Here is an 18,998-nt window from a genome sequence, read left to right as displayed (position 1 = left end):
AATCTCGTACCAACTGTGGCATCAGAATTGTAGCTTGCTGTAAGCATTATACAGTGTATGGACTTTTTGTATTTATTTAATTTTTTTATAAAACCTGCTGTATATCTACTTATCAACATTTTTATTTCACCAATTAAATTTTCTCGACTCAAATCTCAACTCAACTTTAACAGCAAAATCAATGCTGAAGATGACTTTTAAAAATGGATCGAGAAAAAGGGGTTAAATATATTTCAGAGCCTCTGCAGGATACCAGGATTTTTTTTCCTGCCACCGGTACATGTCACTTGCATGTGTAATCAATACATTTCATTATCATTATTATTAATATTACAGGTAACATCCGACTTATAACCGGGTTCCGTTCTGATCAATCGGTACTAATTCATAATGCTAAATGACTTGCAAATGACCTGATTTGGACACCATGGGGGCGCGCGGGCACGCATGGGTCTGGGTCGCCGGTGTTCTACCGGTTGCCCTCTCCCCGGCCTTAGCCCGCTCTCTGCGAATGAACTGCCTCAAAGAGGCGGCGGAACCGGCCGCGGCCCGACGCAGCGTTCTCGTCGCGGCGATTCTGCACGCCTGAGCGCCAACACCCGACCCGCCTCGGTTCTAGTCCTGGTCGCACTGCTGCCGGCGTGGGTGGACACTCCCCCCTCCAGTGCCGTTACGCGGTTGATTGCTGTGCGAGAGTGAGATGCTGGCTGACTGGCTGGCCAAAATTGTCGTACGCATTGCCGGGCTGCTAGCACGTTGCGGTGGCAGGCATAGAATTAAAATTAAAAAATGGGGTCTGGCGGTCGTAAGTACGTGTGGTTGTAAGTCGAGTCGGTCGTAAGTCGGATGTTACCTGTATTATTATTATAGATGTTTTTTCTTTAAATTGCTGGCATCATTGGGAAAATTAAGCATCACGAAGCTTTGAACTAAGTGCAAACCAATTGATTGTGAAGCTTCATTGCTTCACGAAGCTTAAATTGGATGTCACAGGTTAGTGTCCCTTTAATTTTGAGCTTCATCATGCAGGCATCTTAATTCTCTTCTCACCCCTGGCAGTAGAGCCTTATGCGAGCACCACTAATTCCATTTACCTGTCACCTGATGACATTTGCGGGGTTTTTACTCTGGAACTGGATTTGACACCTGTGGTGATCACAAGATTCAGTCTATGACAGTGAAAGGGTCACAATGTCACTAAGATGCTAAATCCAACAGTGTCGAAGTGATTCACGTGCACTCAAGCTAGAGTTGAATGTTGAACTAGAATATCTTGAGGCCACGTGGTGGTAGGGCAGCCATAGCGTTCTGTTTGCTTCCAGATTTTGCCCGCATTATCGTTTGTATTTGTGAATGTGAGTCTTAGCGACACCTAGCATGCAAACATAACAGAAACAATGCCTGCCATCTTGGTCCCTGAATTTCTGGACTGCTCATATTCTAAATTTAGCACAGAGTCAACGGATCCATCCAATCCAGGGGTGGTCTGCAGGTGGAGGAAAATGAGGACATCGGGTTGCTCTTCCTGTCATCTGTTTTGCTAATGTGTGTAACTGTCTTGGCAAACTACAAATATGGCCGAAGCTGTAGTCCAAAGATTGGATTGGATTGGATTGGATATGCCTTTATTAGTCTCACAGTGGAGAAATTTACATTTCACAGCAGCAAAGTGTCTTGGTAAAGATGAGTGTCTTGGTAAACTACAAATATGGCCGAAGCTGTAGTCCAAAGATGAGTGGCACCATTTTTCCCCCAGAGGAGAGAGCTGGAATGAAGGCAGGTGTGCCAGCAGCTGAAAGCCATTCAGAAATCAGGAAGGCTCTCACCAGAAGAAACCACTCCTTAAAATAGTCAGTTGCTACACTGCTCAGCGTTCGGTTCAAGTACTGCTCTAGGAGTTTACCAAGACAATGGAGTTCAACTGTGTAAAGACCAGGGTGGCTGACAGTGAGAGAACCTGTTAATGTGACTGTTTATTTGATTTGGTGATTTAATGTCAAAACCAGCCTGTTAAGCCTTCAAATGTAAACCTAATTGCTGTTTGTGTTTTTACCTTCTTCAAAGGTTTTTCACCTTGCATACAGCTTGCAATCTTGCAATCTGCAATTGTCTTTTCAATGAGAAAAGAGACGATTAAGTCCAAAATAAAAGAGGAAAAAGAAAGGAGAAATCTGTCTCATCATTGGAGTCAAAGAGTGAAGTCCCAGTGTAATCCCGGTCAACACAGTCAAAACCCCTTTTCAAGTGAGGCGGAGAACTCAAAAAAACAACATAACTTGACAGTAACAGACTGAAAATTATTTCAAAAAGAAAGTACAGTGATACCTCGGTTTACCAACCCCTTGGCTTACAAACCTTTTGGTATACGAACGTTATATTTATGAAAATTTAACCTTGGCATTCGAACTATTTTTCTCATACACATAGAGCTGCCACAATGAGTGATGTGTCGTTCGCGAACGAGCGCGTTCTTCTAACAGCAAAATGGCAGCCGGCTTGTTTTGGTCCTCTATTGCCGCCCCCAGTGAGAACCTGGGAATGGATTATTCTCATTGGTTTCCTATGGAAAATAAATTTTGGGGATACACACTTTTCACCTTATACACTCTGGGAACCAATTAAGTTCGTAAGCCAAGGTATCACTGTTTTTTTAATTGAATGAGGTAAATAACAACATCCTTGTGCGAAAAGTGTATTCACGTCCAACTGTTTGTCCCCGCTCGTCAGATAAACAAGAAGGAAACACCACAAATGACACCATTGTTACCTAATTGTAAAACCCAGGAGCTGTCCCCTCCAACCCAACCACCCTCCCTCACCATGGGAACTGAAGTCATGGGAATGGGTCTCATGGTAACAGCCTGTCGGAGCCTGTTAATGATCTGAGCTTGGTGACTTAATGCTTGTTCCTGATCCATTAGCAGCCGATTACCTTCCTCTCTCCAAAGCTCCCTTCTATAACCACAACCAAGTTTTATATACCTAAATACAGAGTGTAACAACTTCACACTCAACCAAATACACTAAAATGCAAAACGATATATACCCCAGAAATGAAACTGAAAATACACTCTACTTTCTGTCATCAAAAGTGTATGACCATTTCAGAAGTGTATGACCATTTCTACTGTCTTCTTTAGATCCCCAAAAATGACTTTCCCATAGGAAACCATTAAAATGACAATAATCCGTTCCCAGGTCCCCAATAAAACAATGTTCTACTTTCCAATTTTCTAAGCCTTAAAACTACACAAAATATACCTTATTTTATGTATAATAAATGTGCTATGGTACATAATTAAAGCAACAAACTGTACTGGATAATAAAGTCATTTTATTTACCTTTGTGATGGTCGTTGATGGCTTGATGGAATGGAGTGGCCGGTTTCATCAGCATTAAACACTTGAGGAACGTAACCTTCTTCTTTCAGAATCAGAATCAGAATCATCTTTATTATTGCCAAGTATGTAGAACACACAAGGAATTTGTTTCCGGTAGAACACGCTGCACTAGTATCGTCGTCAAAAAAACTGCTAAGTGGCACTATACAGTTCCATTTTGGCTACTGTTGAAGAGTTCAAAGAGTTAATGGCTTGGGGGAAGAAGCTGTTTAAATGTCTGCTGGATTTGGTGCGCATGGATCGGTAGCGCCTGCCTGAGGGGAGTAGCTGGCAAAGGTGGTGGGCAGGGTGCGGAGGGTCCAGTAGGATTTTCCGCGCCCTTGTTCGGATTCTTGCAGTGTGCAAGTCCTCGAGAGTGGGTAGGGCGGTGCCAATGATTTTTTTCCGCCGTCCTAACTGTCCGTTGAAGTCGGATTTTGTCCATTTTTGTGGCGGCCCCGAACCAAACGGTGATGGAAGAACACAGGATGGATTCGATGACAGCCGTGTAGAAATGTTGCAGCACCTCCTGTGGCAGGCCATGCTTCTTTAGCAGCCTCAGGAAGTACATTCTCTGTTGGGCCTTTTTCAGAATAGAGTTGGTGTTGACCTCCCACTTCATGTCCTGGGAGACTGTGATTCCCAGAAACTTGAAGGTCTCAACGGTTGACACAAGGCAGTTGGATAGTGTGAGGGGTAGCTGTGGTGATGGATGTTTCCTGAAGTCCACGATCATCTCAACTGTCTTGAGCGTGTTCAGCTCCAGGTTGTGACGGCTGCACCAGAGCTCCAGCTGCTCCACTTGTTGTCGGTACGCAGACTCGTCGCCGTCTTTGATGAGACCGATGACCGTGGTGTCGTCTGCGAACTTTATGAATTTGACAGCTGGGTGCGTTGAGGTGCAGTCGTTTGTGTAGAGAGAGAAGAGCAATGGAGAGAGGACGCATCCCTGCGGGGCTCCAGTGCTCGTGGTTCGTGTTGTGGATGATATATTTCCCAGTCTGACCTGTTGTGTCCGTGCTGTCAGGAAGCTGAGGGTCCACTGGCAGATCGTGGGGGACACACCAAGCTGGAGAAGTTTGGGGATGAGGAGTTCTGGGATGATGGTATTGAACGCAGAGCTGTAGTCCACAAACAGGATCCTTGCGTAGGTTCCTGTGTTGTCAAGGTGGTCGAGGATGTGGTGCAGTCCGATGTTGACTGCATCCTCCACAGACCTGTTTGCCCGGTAGGCAAACTGAAGAGGATCTAGCAGAGGTCCGGTGATGTTCTTTAGGTGGTTCAGCACGAGGCGTTCAAAGGACTTCATGACCACAGACGTCAGAGCGACAGGTCTATAGTCGTTCAATCCCGAGGGTGCTGGATTCTTTGGAACTGGGACGATAGTAGACTGTTTGAAGCAGGATGGGACTTCACACTGCTCCAGGGATTTGTTAAAGATTTGTGTTTTCTTTCACCATCTTCTTTCACTATCAAAGTTGAAACGCGTCTAAATTTCACTGTTTTCTATCCATTTTGTAACTCTCTCTCTGTCGTGTGCATGTCTCTTTAATGTTTAAACCACCTTCCCTCACTGCTGCGTTCTTGACCAATCACGTGGCTTTAACCGAAGACAGGGGTTGGGGAATAGAGGACAAAAAAGTCGGCAGCCATTTTCTTTTTGGAGAACGGCTTGACTCTCTCTCTATCTGTAAATCTCCCTCCCCCCCCCACTGCTGCGTTCTTGACCAATCACATGGCTTTAACCAAAGACTGGAGGCGGGGAATAGAGTACCAAAACAAGCCGGCTGCCATTTTGTTGTTAGTAGAACGGGCTCGTTCGCGAACGACACATCACTCATTGAGGCAGCTCCGTATGTATCCCGAAAAATGTTTGTATGCCAAGGTAAAAAAATTCGAAATTTAACGTTCGTAAACCGAAAAGTTCGTAAGCCAAGGGATTCATAAACTGAGGTATCACTGTATTATATTTAGAAAACATCACAGGTTTTATGCAGGTCATGGCATATTATTTTGTTTTTATTTATCAGTCCTTTGAGCCTTGTCTCTGAAAATATTGTCTGACATTAAACCGGTCCTTGGGCCAAAATAGGTTGGGAACATTTTATTAAATAGACAAAGAAACCTGGTGGGCATTTCGAGTCTTGCTTTTTTTCCTTTCTCACAGATCCATGTTGCTTTGAAAGGCACTTAAAATGAAATGTATTATCATTATACACAGCCCTCCAGAACTTATTAAATTAAATGTGGGTCAGACCAAGAGCTTCGCTTTCATCGCCACACAGCTCATGACACACCAACACTTTTGGGCATTCCTCAGGGCTAGGGGGTGTCAATCTGTCACCATCATAGAGGATGGAATTGTTCTTCACTCTTGTCCTCTTTAAAAATGAGGACTTGCCTCTCGAATGGCATTTCACACATGGAAATGAACTTATTTTTCAATAAATGTCAGCCGTGTCATTAAAACAACTTTCTTGTTGCTTCTACAGAATTGCCATTATGTACGGATGTGACAAAATTTGTCAATAATAATTCATCATATATTTTCTAATACCATATTAAATAGCTTTCAAATGATGTCTAGTTTATCGTTCTTTCTATGACAAATAATTAGGAAATAATGGAATTATTAATTTTCAAAATATGAGGGGATTTTCTGCCTGTAATTACACAATTAAAAAATGAAAATCTGTGACCGAGTTCTTTATTACAGTTTAAACTATCATAACTTTCTTAATTTTTGGCAGATCTTAACGAGTAAGGTACCATTGAAAAGCTTTTGAAATTCTAAACAAGAACAGAAGAAGAAAAGATTCAAATAAATTCGCAAATATCAACGATAGAATGCAGACAGATTTTCGTCAGAAATCCAAAATGGCTGTCACTGAATACTTCTTTACCTTTCGGCTTTTCCTTTCAAGGGGTCGCCACAGCAAATCAGTGTCCTCCATCTTTCGAGGTTTGATCCGCATGTTTGTTTTGGCCAAGATTTTACATCGGATGCCCTTCCTGACACAACCCTGTGTATTTGGGACCGGCACAAGAAGACTTATGTCCTTTGTAGCTACAGAACAAGCAACTCGCTCAGTAAAAGGCTCCAAAACACAAAATGGTCATTGGCATAGCATTCCAAAAAGTAAAAACTATACTCACCATTTGATGACAATGCACTGATCTTACCGTGAAATGATGGCGGCACATGAACACGCAGCTGCTCCACTCTCCCGGCAAATTGCCGTTTTCGTGTTTATTATGTTTGTTAAAGTCATTATAAGTGCCTTGCATGCTGGGTCCGAGAGGACAGTCATTTCATCTGTGCTGTATGTCATACATATTAGCATATTTGACAATAAAGCTGACTTTGACTTTGAAATGGGCATTTCTTTCCCTACATTACATCACAAACATAACTTCTAAATCTTTTAAGATGTTTTATCTTCCAGTCACAGTATATACACATCTAATACATGTATAAATAAATAAATACAGTGTTTCGAAGCAATTTGAACACAGTCTTCCGGAAGATTCCAAATTTGGAGCGACAAGGACTGGGCAACTATAAATTTCTTTTAGCATTTCTCGGGTAGCAGATCTCGACTTAGTACAACATCTTGTTTCTAGAAATTTACTAAAATTTATCACTGAATACTAGGAAAGAAAATTGCGAGCTCTAGAAATATATATGCTAATACTTCTTCTTGCTTGAAACTTGGCAGTTATGCAGAAAAATATATATTCTACTGTTAGAACTAGTTGATATACATGCTAAAAACATCCTGTTATTTCATTTCTACTTATTCTTATCAATTAGTAAGTCCATATATGTATGTAGTTTAGTTATTTGTATATGTTAATTAGTATACATGTACTTAGTTACTGTAGAAATCTACCTATCATGTTTCAGTCTAATAATGAATATTCATGATTGTATCTAGGAGATGATAGGTCCTTTCCAAAGTGACATCACTTCTGTTGTTTATAAATGTCTGAGACGAGCTCTTGCGCTCACTCTCGCTCTTGCCTCTCTGTCCATTGGCCTAGCTTCTTCCCTGAAGAACATCCTTTCGCTGCCTGATAATAAATATTCCTTTTTTTGTATATCACCTTGCTTTCTGCTGATTTAATATTTAGACTATACAAATGGAGAGCTGAACCAGGAAGAACAACATTTAACCCAACACTACCACTTCTATGAGTTATAAAAATATAACTTGCCTTCATAAACTGTAGTGTTAGCAAAAAGAGCGTAAACTTCAATCAATTGTTTTCCCCGTTTGTCGTTGTACTCGGAAATGTCAAGAACCAGCATGGAGGGAAACGTGTAATACGTCATAAACTGCATAACTTGGAAAATCCCATGAAAAACGATTACGTACTTCACAAAAATGCAATGATATACTACTGCTAGTACAGTGTGCGGTTGTGGACAGAAATAATCACGGTGGAATATAGGTCACTGTAGCGTACCTACATTATGATGGAGCCCCTATTATTGTGGACATTCACAAATTTGAGACATAATGGGTAAATACATAAACCTGTCCCAGGCATCCCAATTTTGTCTTTCAAATAACCCCTCCCCAATTTCATAATAACTGGGACAATTAAAAGGAGCCTTTCCCTGCCAACGTTCACATAGTTCTTACTGTTTGTTTTTGCTGCATGTCAGCTAACAGCTAGCGGGGTGAAAGACACTGCAGGGGGTGGTAGTGGGGGGGCATGGATTGTGGGTCGGAGTGCAAACTAAAAGAAATGTTGAGTTCAGTCCTGAGAAATCCTAGAGGAGTAAATAAGTGTGCATGTTAACTTGTTTTTGCTGAGCTTTCAATCGTCGACTCATCTCCAAGGAAATAAGAGCTGAAAAGGGCTCGGTCGCCAACATGACTTGATTAAAGACTTGATTAAAGTTGTTTATTTTTAGTACAGCAACAATAAGGTCTCCAGAATGCTAATAAGTGCAATTTTTAGTATAGCAACAATAAGTTCTCCAGAATGCTAGTAAGTGCAGAGGTGGATAAAAGCATATTTTTGGGATACAGTATACAAATATGAGGAGCAAGTTAAATTAATGTAAAAGCTCTTTCCCCACTTAACTATATACAGTGATACCTTGGTTTACAAACCTCTTGGCTTACGAACTTTTCGGTTTACGAACGCTAAATTTATGACAATTTTACTTTGGGATACAAACCTTTTTCAGGATACACACGGAGCTGCCTCAATGAGTGATGTGTCGTTTGCCAACGAGCCCATTCTAACAACAAAATGGCAGCCGGCTTGTGCTGGTCCTTTATTCCCCGCCCCCAGTCTTTGGTTAAAGCCACGTGATTGGTCAAGAACGCAGCAGTAAGAAAGGGTGGGGTTTACAGATAGAGAGTGAAGCCGTTCTCCAAAAAGAAAATGGCTGGCGAGTTTTTTTTGTCTATTTCCCACCCCCAGTCTTTGGTTGAAGCCACGTGATTGGTCAAGAACGCAGCAGTGAGGGGAGGTGATTTAAACATTAAAGAGCCAGGCAGAAGACAGTGAGAGAGTTTCAACTTTGATAGTTTGTGGCAGTTTTGGGACACCAAGTCATTTTTATAGGATTTTGCATCTGACTAAAAATATCAGCCTGTGTGTTTTGGGTATTTCAGATGCTATAAAACGTTTTTCTGATGTCAGTTAGGAAACAAAAAAAATGGTGTCGGTTGTCCTTTAAGTGGCACTTCTCTCCAAGTGAAACATCAGGAGGATCATGATCACGATGTTCGTATAATCAGGACAAACCTTTGAATATTTGCCCTGTTGTTCATAAACAGAAACTCACACATCCAATAGAAACACGTTTTATTGGTTTTAACTGCAATCTTCCGTCACAAAATAAACCATGACACAAAGACGCTACTGTAGTGAGCAGCCGCAGCTGCATTCCAATGCTGTTAACCTCTTCACCTACAGGAATACAATTTAGGGCTGATTTAAGCATTCATACCATAAAAAATAGGAAGGCACAACACCTGTGAATCCTGGAATGTTTTTTTAGGCACTTCATGGGAAAGAGTGGTCAAAACTAAACTTTTACATCATCATCAAGACAAAAAGTGCTCGTACATCTGTGCGTAATAGAGAAAAAAGGCAATCTTGTTTGACTCTCTAAAAAAAGCAGAGAAATCTTCCTCTAATCACCCGACAGACTGTGATGCATCACATGACATGAATCCAAAATCCCAGTTACTGATATGAGGACAGGACTGTTCCAGGACCAGTCTACATTCTCAAGTCCTAAAACACAACTTTGTAAGCAGCATTTGTCAATGCATGGTGCAGGGGTAAAGTAAATTGGGCTAATTTATTAAAAAAAAAAAAGCATTGGTCACGTCATCGAATGCATAAGATATTGTTCTCCAATGTCAATTTGTGTGACGTACAAGAGTAATGTTTCCCCAATATTTAGTGCAAAAATTCCAACGGCTGGAATCGAACATAAATACCAACTGCGCCCTTTGTGTGCAAGACTGGGGCAAGCATCGGTCTAACATCCAGAGGAACAAAAAAAATAAATTAAAAAAAACGCTACACCTCGGTGCACTTTGCTTTAAATTGAGATCATGTTCCAAAGTAAAGGACAAAAAAAGATGTTAACAGAAATCTCATTGCAGTGTCATACATTACTGTAAAAAAAAAATCATCACAATCTTTCGATTGTGGAAGATCATAATTTAACAAAATGAATATATATATATATATATATATACATATACATACATATACATATATAGTTTCATTAACAAATAATACAACATAAAAATGCTTAAGAGCAATGCTTAAGAGCAGCAATAAATATACTTAAGCAGTGAATAAATATAAACATAAATAAGCAGTGAACACCAAAGCCAAAACGCTTTAGGGCTTTGTGGAATAAGCTAGACAATAATAATGATCATTACAATAATAATAATAATAATAATATAATACAATGGATAACAAAGGGGGAGCCGCCCTAAACACTCGAGCTGGCCAAGACATCGGCTAAGACGAGGAGAGGAGAGACCAAAAGCGGTGACTCATCATTTAGGAACAAAACTTAGGCAAGCTCAGAGGCCGCAACTTCCGATGGCTGTGCTTTGTTTTCTTGACATTCATTACATTGGTTTGTTGTCGCTTCCGGTACAGGCTTTACTTTCCGCGCTTTGTTATTTAAGTTTCATTTTAACCGAGAAGACGGCGAGAATGGACATGCTTTATCGCTGTACCGTCTAGCAAGGACAAGATAAAAAGGACCACTTTGCCCGCTTTCCATCTGAAATGGAAGTTTTGATTTTCGTCATTTTATCTTTTCCTTGCTAAACGGTACAGCGATAAAGCATGTCCATTCTCGCCGTCTTCTAAGTAAAAATGAAACTTAAGCGCGGAAAGTACTACCTGTACCGGAAGTGACAACAAACCAATGTAATGAATGTCGAGAAAATAAAGCACAGCCAAGGCTGGTCAACTATAGGATAGCAGTTATAAACAAACGCATCAGCAGCATTTATGGAAACTCTGAACAAAATATAACCTATGGTAATGAGCGACGTTGGCGTCAAAACGAATGACTTTGAAATTGCCGGAAAATGATTCTTCACGCTGTGGGGCCTAGAACCAAACCGCCTTTGTCATTTCTGTCCTTGGAACAGCTGCGGGATTTGAACCATTTCAAGTCGAAGCTCTGTGTGACTGGCGGACATCAATAACGGCTTTAAAAACTGACTTTTGATGAGGCCGATTGCTAGCTTGACAAAATAAATAAATAAATAAATACATTCATCTCCACTGATGACTTGTTCACTTTGCTGAGGCGATCCTGACAAATTCAACACTGAGCTTTCACAGGGAGGTTTAAAAGGTTGTGGCAATGGGTCAGTAAGACAAAGCTGCCGGGAGATTGGCAACGACGACTACAGGCACAGCTGCTCTCCCCCGTTACTGCCGCTTCTGATGAAAAGTGAGCGCTTAATCAATCGGAGCTACATTTCACAATGCTTCACATTCTTTCAGACACGGCAACCAGGGCATAGCCGCCGGGACGATACTAGGGTTAGCAATTGTTCATTTTGTTAAAGAGACCCAACGGGAATTGACAGGGAAGTGAAACACACAAAAGATTAAGGCATCTGATATTGGACATCGGAGTTCTTCTGTAAACAGAGCTGAGGAGCGAAAGGGTGGAGGGATTCTTTGTCTTCACTCTCGTGGTTTCATGGAGAAATCTTATTAGTCGTCGGAAACAGAGAGCCTGCTGAATATCGGGAGGCGCCGGGACGCATCCAGGTGGGCGGAGGATTCAGAGTCACTCTGACTGCCAAGGCTGCTCTGGTAACCCTCCTGGTCAGACAAAGAGCTGAGGGGACTGGGGGGGTCCTCCGAGGCTGGCTGGAAAATACAGGAGACCGTCGGAAGTTGATGCTCAGACGCAGGAGGGGCCCCCGGCCTGGAGCCAAACAGGCCGGCAATCTCCTGCCTTGAGCAGGTGAAGGCGTTGGAAGACCATTCAGTCAGGTCTTCGGTGGAGCGATTGGGGGGAGGCGTGACCGAGGTGGGGCTGTCTTGGGAGCTGCCGGAACTGGGGAAACCCGCAAAACTGAAACTGTGCTGGAGGCGAGGGCAGCCCATCTTGTTGAACGACAAAAGCGGCAGGGGCCCGCAGCGTTCCTCAGGGTTGTGGATGAAGTGGCAGCGAGGGCCATAGGGGCAGAAGCCGATGGTGTGAAAGGTACGACACAGCTCAGTCTTGTACTTGGGGTGGCGGATCAGGCTGCGGAGCTCGTGGATGCCGTGGGCGAACTGGCACTTGTCGCCGTACTTGCAAGCACCGTTCTCCTCGAAGGGCCGGCACAGCTCCGTCTTGTAACGGCTGGAATTAACTTGGCCGCTTGTGCCGGCGCACGCCTGGCTGTAGTTCAACATCTTGTTCTATGAGAGGGCAAGAATAGCCCAGATGGGAGAAAGCCAGAGAGGATCATTACAATGGTAGACTCGGGTCCGACCAATGAATCTGTCAGCCCCTAGCCTATCAGTCGTCAATTGTGAAACCCATGCATGACTGCGACACACTTGTAAAGTGGCCGTACACACATTGGAGAGGAAGAAGACAAAGGAAACGCTGGCCGTAGCCATGCCCTCTGACTTGGGAGTGAAACTGAGAGATATTTTCCAAACAACCTGTATGGGTTCTGTGCAAGGCTAAACGCAAACCGGGTCCTGGAGTTTTGTATTCATATATTTTTCAGATTATAGGTTAATTGATGATGATGATTGGTGGTGCAATACAGCTACATATATCAATATGACTATGTATTTTTTTATGAAACGGTTTTGCACATTTACAGTATACAGTTGACATTTTTATTTTACTATGCTTAGAATATCTTGTTTTCTATCCCTTCAGCCCCCCCACTCGCCCCCCCTTCAAATTGCTGCTGTGGACTACAAATTTCTCCATTGTGGGACGAATAAAGGTTTTCTGATTCTGAATTTAAAATGCAGCATTGAAAATAATGTACAGTGATACCTCGGCTTACGAACGTCTTGGCTAACGAATTTTTCGGCTTACAAACGTTAAATTCACAAGATTTTAATCATGGCATAAAAACAATTTTTCGGGATACACACGGAGCGTCACAATGAGTGATGTGTCGTTCGCGAACGAGCCCATTTTCTTAACAAGGAAATGGCAGTCCTCTCTTCCCGGCCCCCAGTCTTCGGTTAAAGCCACGTGATTGGTCAAGAACGCAGCAGTGAGGGGAGGTGGTTTAAACATTAAAGAGACAGGCAGACAACAGAGAGAGTGAGAAAATGGATTTAAACTTTGATAGTTCAAAGGCAGAGTGTAGACTGCAAGTTTAAAATATCCTATCAATCAGGCTCCACAAATAACCCGCACAAGCCATCTGTACACTTGACGCAAAAAGCTATTAACCCAACGAAACAGAACACAATTGATGAGGAACTAGGTAAAATTATCACAGAGAAAGCACTGCAACTTCACTCGGATATCGTCAAGAGGCAACCTGGAAGTTCATCATCCATTGATGACTTCAAGGCTTTGCACGGATGGTTTGAGAACTTTAAGCACCGTACAGGGATTCATAGTGTCATTAGTCATGGTTTCATTTCGCTGACATAACTTTCTAAGTCACTAAAATTGTTACTTTGTGTTGCTGTATGTATATTCTTGACCCAGTAGATTTGATAACTTTTTCTGTTTACCCATAATGAAGTCATAAAAGAACTAAACCTCATTAATGTCTTTTGTGACAAAGAAGTATCTGTTCCAATCACGCTATCAGAGAACAATCAGACTTGTAGAAATAACTGAAAACTCAAGAGAGCCATGACATTATGTTCTTCACACATGTATGTAAACTTTTGACCACAACTATAAATGAGAATGCAACCGTGAATGTTAAAGTAAATTGGAAATAATTTGACTTCAGTTGACCTCTTGGTCCCACAGACTGCAATGATATGGTCCCACATTTTAACGCTAGAAATAGGCTAAACTCGGTTGGCAGAACTATACGTCCCATAATTCTTAGCCACACAAATTTAAAAACAGCAATAAATTACCACAGAGCCCAAACTACCGCTCAAGAAAAGCTACATAGATCTACACAACACACTAAAAAAAACACTCAGCGAGCTATGTGTCACTTTCAAATGCTACCTCAAAACCCATCTGTTTAAAATTGCACTCACGGTTTGGTTTAATCAGCTATTTTATTATTTATCATTTATTCATGGTTTTATTGTTCTGTGTATTGTTCTTTTAATTGTAAAGTGTCATTGGGTGTTTGGAAAGGCGCTTGTTAATTACATTTATTATTATTATTATCATTATTATTATCATCATTATTATCGTGTGCCAAATGACGTGGCAAGCAAACCTTAGCAAAACATCATAAACCTAATTTAAAACAGATTCTTTTCATCCAGACAGTGTATATTAGGTGTTCAATTACCTGACATGTTTCGGCGTATACTTCGCCTTCGTCAAAGTGTCACGGATGTTGTGACGCGCCTCTTTCAGCTGGTATTACTATGAGGGCGTGACTTGCCTGTCAGATCTGACAGGATCCCCGCTGTCCGCTCGTCCCTCCAGGATACTGCTCCAGGTGGTAGAGAGCTCATAGTAACACATACTATCATAAACCTAATTTTTAGCCAATATTGTAGGCAGTGATTGATCTGGAGTGGCAAAAACGGTTATTCGGTTTAAAATATTTGGTGGGGTTTGTATTTTGATTGGATCTATAATCATATTTGTTTCTGGAATCATTACTAGTACAATAATTATTTCTGCCATTGCTGCTTCTATTAACGAGCAGTTAGCCAAGGAACCTGATTTAGCACATTCTCTTGTGACGAATAAACAACCTGGACATAACTTGTTGATATAAAAAAAATATATAATAATTATTATTGTTATTGTTATTATTAATGGTATTATTGTTAATATTATTATTGTTATTATAATTATTATTAATAGTAGTAGTAGTAGTAGTAGTAGTAGTAGTAGTAGTAGTAGTAGTAGTAGTAGTAGTCATAGTATTATTATTATTATTATTAGTATTAGTATTATTAGTAGTATTATATCCCCAAAAATAAAATCCAACACAAGCAATATGTACTTTAATTTGTTTGAAGTTTTGTCAATGGAAAAAATAGGACTAAAGGACAACCGACATCACTTTTTTGTTTCCTAACTGACATCAGAAAAACGTTTTATAGCATCTAAAATACCCAAAACACGCAGTATATTTTTAGTCAAATGCAAAACACCAATAAAAATGACTGTGTGCTGAAACTGCAAAAAATAGAAACCGGTAGTGGACAGTTTCAGAAGGTCCCGCCCCCTTGTTCGTGGTGTCACGCCAATCCATCTTGCCTTGCTCGAGAATCAAAACAATGGCTACAGATTCGGAGAATATGCTTTCTTGTTACTCATACAGTTATGAATATGATTCAAATAGTTCTGAAGAGGAAAGCATACATGTTTGCCATCGATTAAAGAATTTATTCCGTTCCATTTTGAGGTATAGAGTGGGGGGGGGGGAATTTTGCACCAAAAAGAAGCAGAAGATGGCAACAAAGCTCCGTGAATTAATCAGCCCGTGGAAATGGGCTGATTAATTCCTTACAATTTTTGTCAGCAAATATCAAATAGATGCTTGGTGCAACACAGAAGGATTCACCATCGCGTTATTTATGTGTTTTCTTTCTAATTTTGCCATCAACACGGATCAACACGAAGTTTTCAGACCAAACAAAGTACAGCAAAATGCATTGAGGTGATGAAAGGACTGCGACAGTGTGTCCTTTCTCAGTCAGGGTCGTTCCTTCAGTGACGTGAGGACTCGTCATCAACTCGAAAACAAGACTTCCTGAATATTCAGCGCAGGTTTTAAAACATAAAATATAGCTATATGCGGTGGAATCTTTGTAAAATGCGCTCAGTAGAAGCCATTTGAAGTGATTTTACAAATTATGGACGGAACTTGTCCGGAGGTGTCGGTTGTCCTTTAATTATGATTTGGGTCAAGCTGGCACATGTGTCAAATTCTTGGCCAGAGGGCACACATCTGGCCCGCCACTTCATTTTGTGTGATCCGCAAGAGAAAATCAAACATGTCTACTTCTGAGCTGCTTGTTAAAATATGCAGCAAGATTTCATTGCTCATATGTAATAAATAGGAGAGCCACTGTCAGAATTTTCTGGTTACCAAACCCTCATTCATAGTCCCAAGAATCGGGACTATGATTCCATGACTATAAAATGACTATCATCAGGGAAAAAAAGTACAAAAAAAGCAGCTGGCTTTGTATGTAACCCCGTTTAAATGTTGTCAACAGACATACCTGTCAACCTTCGCTAATAGCTGCCCTTATGAATGATTACAATTCCTGTATAAAAGTTGTAGTACGCCGTACATTATTTGAAATTCTAAAAAAGCGCTAACACAAGCGGAAATGCGGTTTACCGCGCATGCGTACATTATGCTTTCATAATTGACCGTACGCAGCGATAAAAAAAAATATATACATATGATCGATATATACATATGATTGAGTATTACTTTTGCTCCCCTTATTGATTGCAATCCATTGTAATTCCCCTTAACAAGCGATAATACCTCCCAAACACAACCCGGCACATAATTAAGTAAAATCCACTTGCAGCAACTTTTACGTCCATTTTACACGGAACGCAGAACGAAAACTGAGGACCTTTAGTCGACGATCTTATACATCCAGCGTATTCACCTTGTACGGCGTACACAATTCAAAATGATTAAAAAAAAACATAAAATATGGGGAAACTTTGACAGGTATGAACAGGACCCGGTGATCTGATCAAAAAGTAACTGAATTTTCACACTTTATTTACCAAGTGGTAGAACAATGTTTAAATCACCTATGCCAGGGGTGTCCAAAGTCGGTCCTCGAGGGCCGCCGTCCTGCCTGTTTTCCAGCTCTCCCAGGAGCAACGCACCTGATTCAAATCATCAGTACCATTTTGATGCTGCTTCAGAGCTGGCTGATGAGCTGATCGTTTGAATCAGGTGTGTTGCTCCTGGAAGAGCTGAAAAACAGGCAGGACAGCGGCCCTCGAGGAACGACTTTGGACACCCCTGACCTATGCCATAAAATTAACCATCATACAAACGACAGGCAGAAAAAAAAAGGATTTGTTGCGTCAAACTGGAGTTATCTCAGCAGCTGGGCGGTCAATAAAATTGCGAAACGTGTTGTTTTTTTAAGCTTCTGTGTCATCATATTTGTAAGTTGTCTTCTTGAGTAAAACTCAACAGGAAAGTCAGACTGAACTTATTGAGCCCCAAACTATAGTATTCTTATCTAACGTGAGATTGCAAACTGTGCGCAAACAATACATACTGAAACGCCCTGCGCCATCATTAATAGTTTCTCTCCTTATCGAGAAAACATGCCGCGAGCGCGCTTTGACCGTTCTGAAATCCCAATATTTTCGTTGACAGAAAAGCGTCAATGCTAACGTTAGCACGTTCGTTCGATAAAGGAAACTCGGCGCGCGCAAGGCAGTCGGGTACCTTGTCGGAGACTTCCCTGTCGAAGAATGGTGAAATGCTGGCTGCTGTCATGCTTGGGTATATGTGTTGGTAATTCGTAAAAAGTCCAGCTTTCCGTGCTCCTCACGTTCAGCCCTCTCGGTAGCGGTGCTGAGATGCGCAGTTGCTTTTCAGCAGGCAGCGACGGTCAGTGGCCTTCCGGCTGCGACCCTTCACAGTTCACGCAGCATCTTGAGGGGAAACGGCGCCTCTCGTGGTCAATGAAAGAAGTGTCTGATAAGCAGATCATACAACTTCGAGAAAAAAACGATAAAAGAAATATTTTGAAATGATTCACCCGAAAGGACAACCGACACCATTTTTTTTGTTTCCTAACTGACATCATAAAAACGTTTGATAGCATATAAAATACCCAAAACACTCAGGCTGATATTTTTAGTCAAATGCAAAATACCAATAAAGATAAATAAAGAGTAAATAAAGAGTAAAAGTGTCCCAAAACTTTTCGTTTTGGGACAATTCGTTTTCAAAACTATAAAACCGGAAATTGCGAATTTCAGAAGATCCCGCCCCCTTGTTCGTGACGTCACGCAAGTTCGTCTTCGCCTTGCTTTAGAATCAAAACAAAACAAAACAAAACAAAACAAAACCAAACAAAAAAAAAATTAGAATCAAAACGATGGCTTCCGATTCGGAGAAGATGCTTTCTTGTTACTCATCCAGTTATGAATATGATTCAAATAGTTCCGAAAAGGAAAGCATAAATGTTTGCAATCGATTAAATAAATACTTGCGTATCAATTCGAGCCATCAGGAATCCAATGTAGCGTCCCAGAAAATGTACAAGATGGCGCCCAAGCTCAATTGGAAAGGGCTGATTTGTCTGCTGGGAATTTGTGTCAACGAGAATCAAATAGTACTCTTGGTGCAACACACAACGATTCACCATCGCGTTGTTTTTGTGTTTTCCTTCTAATTTCACCATCAACATGGATCAACACGAAGTTTTCAGACCAAACAAAGTGCCCAAAATGCATTGCGTGTCGCTTTCTCGGTCAGGGGCGTTCCAGACGTGACGTCATGTCAGGCATCATCATCAACTCGAAAACAAGACTTACTGAATATTCAGCGCGAGTTTTACAACGTAAAATATAGCTATATGTCATGAAATCTTTGTAAAATACGCTCAGTAGAAGTCATTTGTAGTTTACAAATTATGGACATAACTTGTCCGTGTCACATCCTGATTGGCGTCAGGTGCGTGCCCCTCCCCTCCCTGCTCTCCAGGCTCACCCACCTGATTCCAATCCCATTGATTGTGCCTTCTGGCTATAAAAGCCACGCGGTTCCGCTCGGTTTTCGCCGGTGTGTTCATTCATCCCATGACCCTGGCACCCAACAGTACGCAGGTTGGTCCCGCTGGGCTGTCATGCCTCTCTCGTCGGTTGCCTTACCATCCGTTTTTCCCTGCGTGTCTCAGTAAAAACCCTTTTTGAACTATACTGTCTCCATCGAGTATTTTGGATCCAGCTCCCTTCTTTTTCCGTC

At 41.5% G+C, this 18,998-nt stretch overlaps 1 protein-coding gene across 1 annotated transcript; it reads right to left on the bottom strand.

Annotated features, from left to right (window-relative positions):
- Nucleotides 1-9,718: 9,718 nt before the first annotated feature.
- LOC148884033 (mRNA decay activator protein ZFP36L1-like) lies at nt 9,719-17,668 on the bottom strand. Its single transcript, XM_089022492.1, has 2 exons — nt 17,472-17,668; nt 9,719-12,315 (listed from the first exon to the last, which is right to left on the bottom strand). Exons 1-2 carry the CDS (start codon nt 17,520-17,522, stop codon nt 11,617-11,619), a joined length of 750 nt encoding a protein of 249 aa, XP_088878618.1. The 5' UTR covers nt 17,523-17,668; the 3' UTR covers nt 9,719-11,616.
- Between the last annotated feature and the right edge of the window lie 1,330 nt (nt 17,669-18,998).

The sequence above is a fragment of the Hippocampus bargibanti genome, linkage group LG19 (assembly GCF_051943395.1).
Source record: "Hippocampus bargibanti isolate YZ-2025 linkage group LG19, ASM5194339v1, whole genome shotgun sequence".
Taxonomy (NCBI): Eukaryota; Metazoa; Chordata; class Actinopteri; order Syngnathiformes; family Syngnathidae; genus Hippocampus; species Hippocampus bargibanti.
Note: the sequence above shows the minus strand (reverse complement) of the source record. Positions and strands in the feature narration are given on the sequence as shown.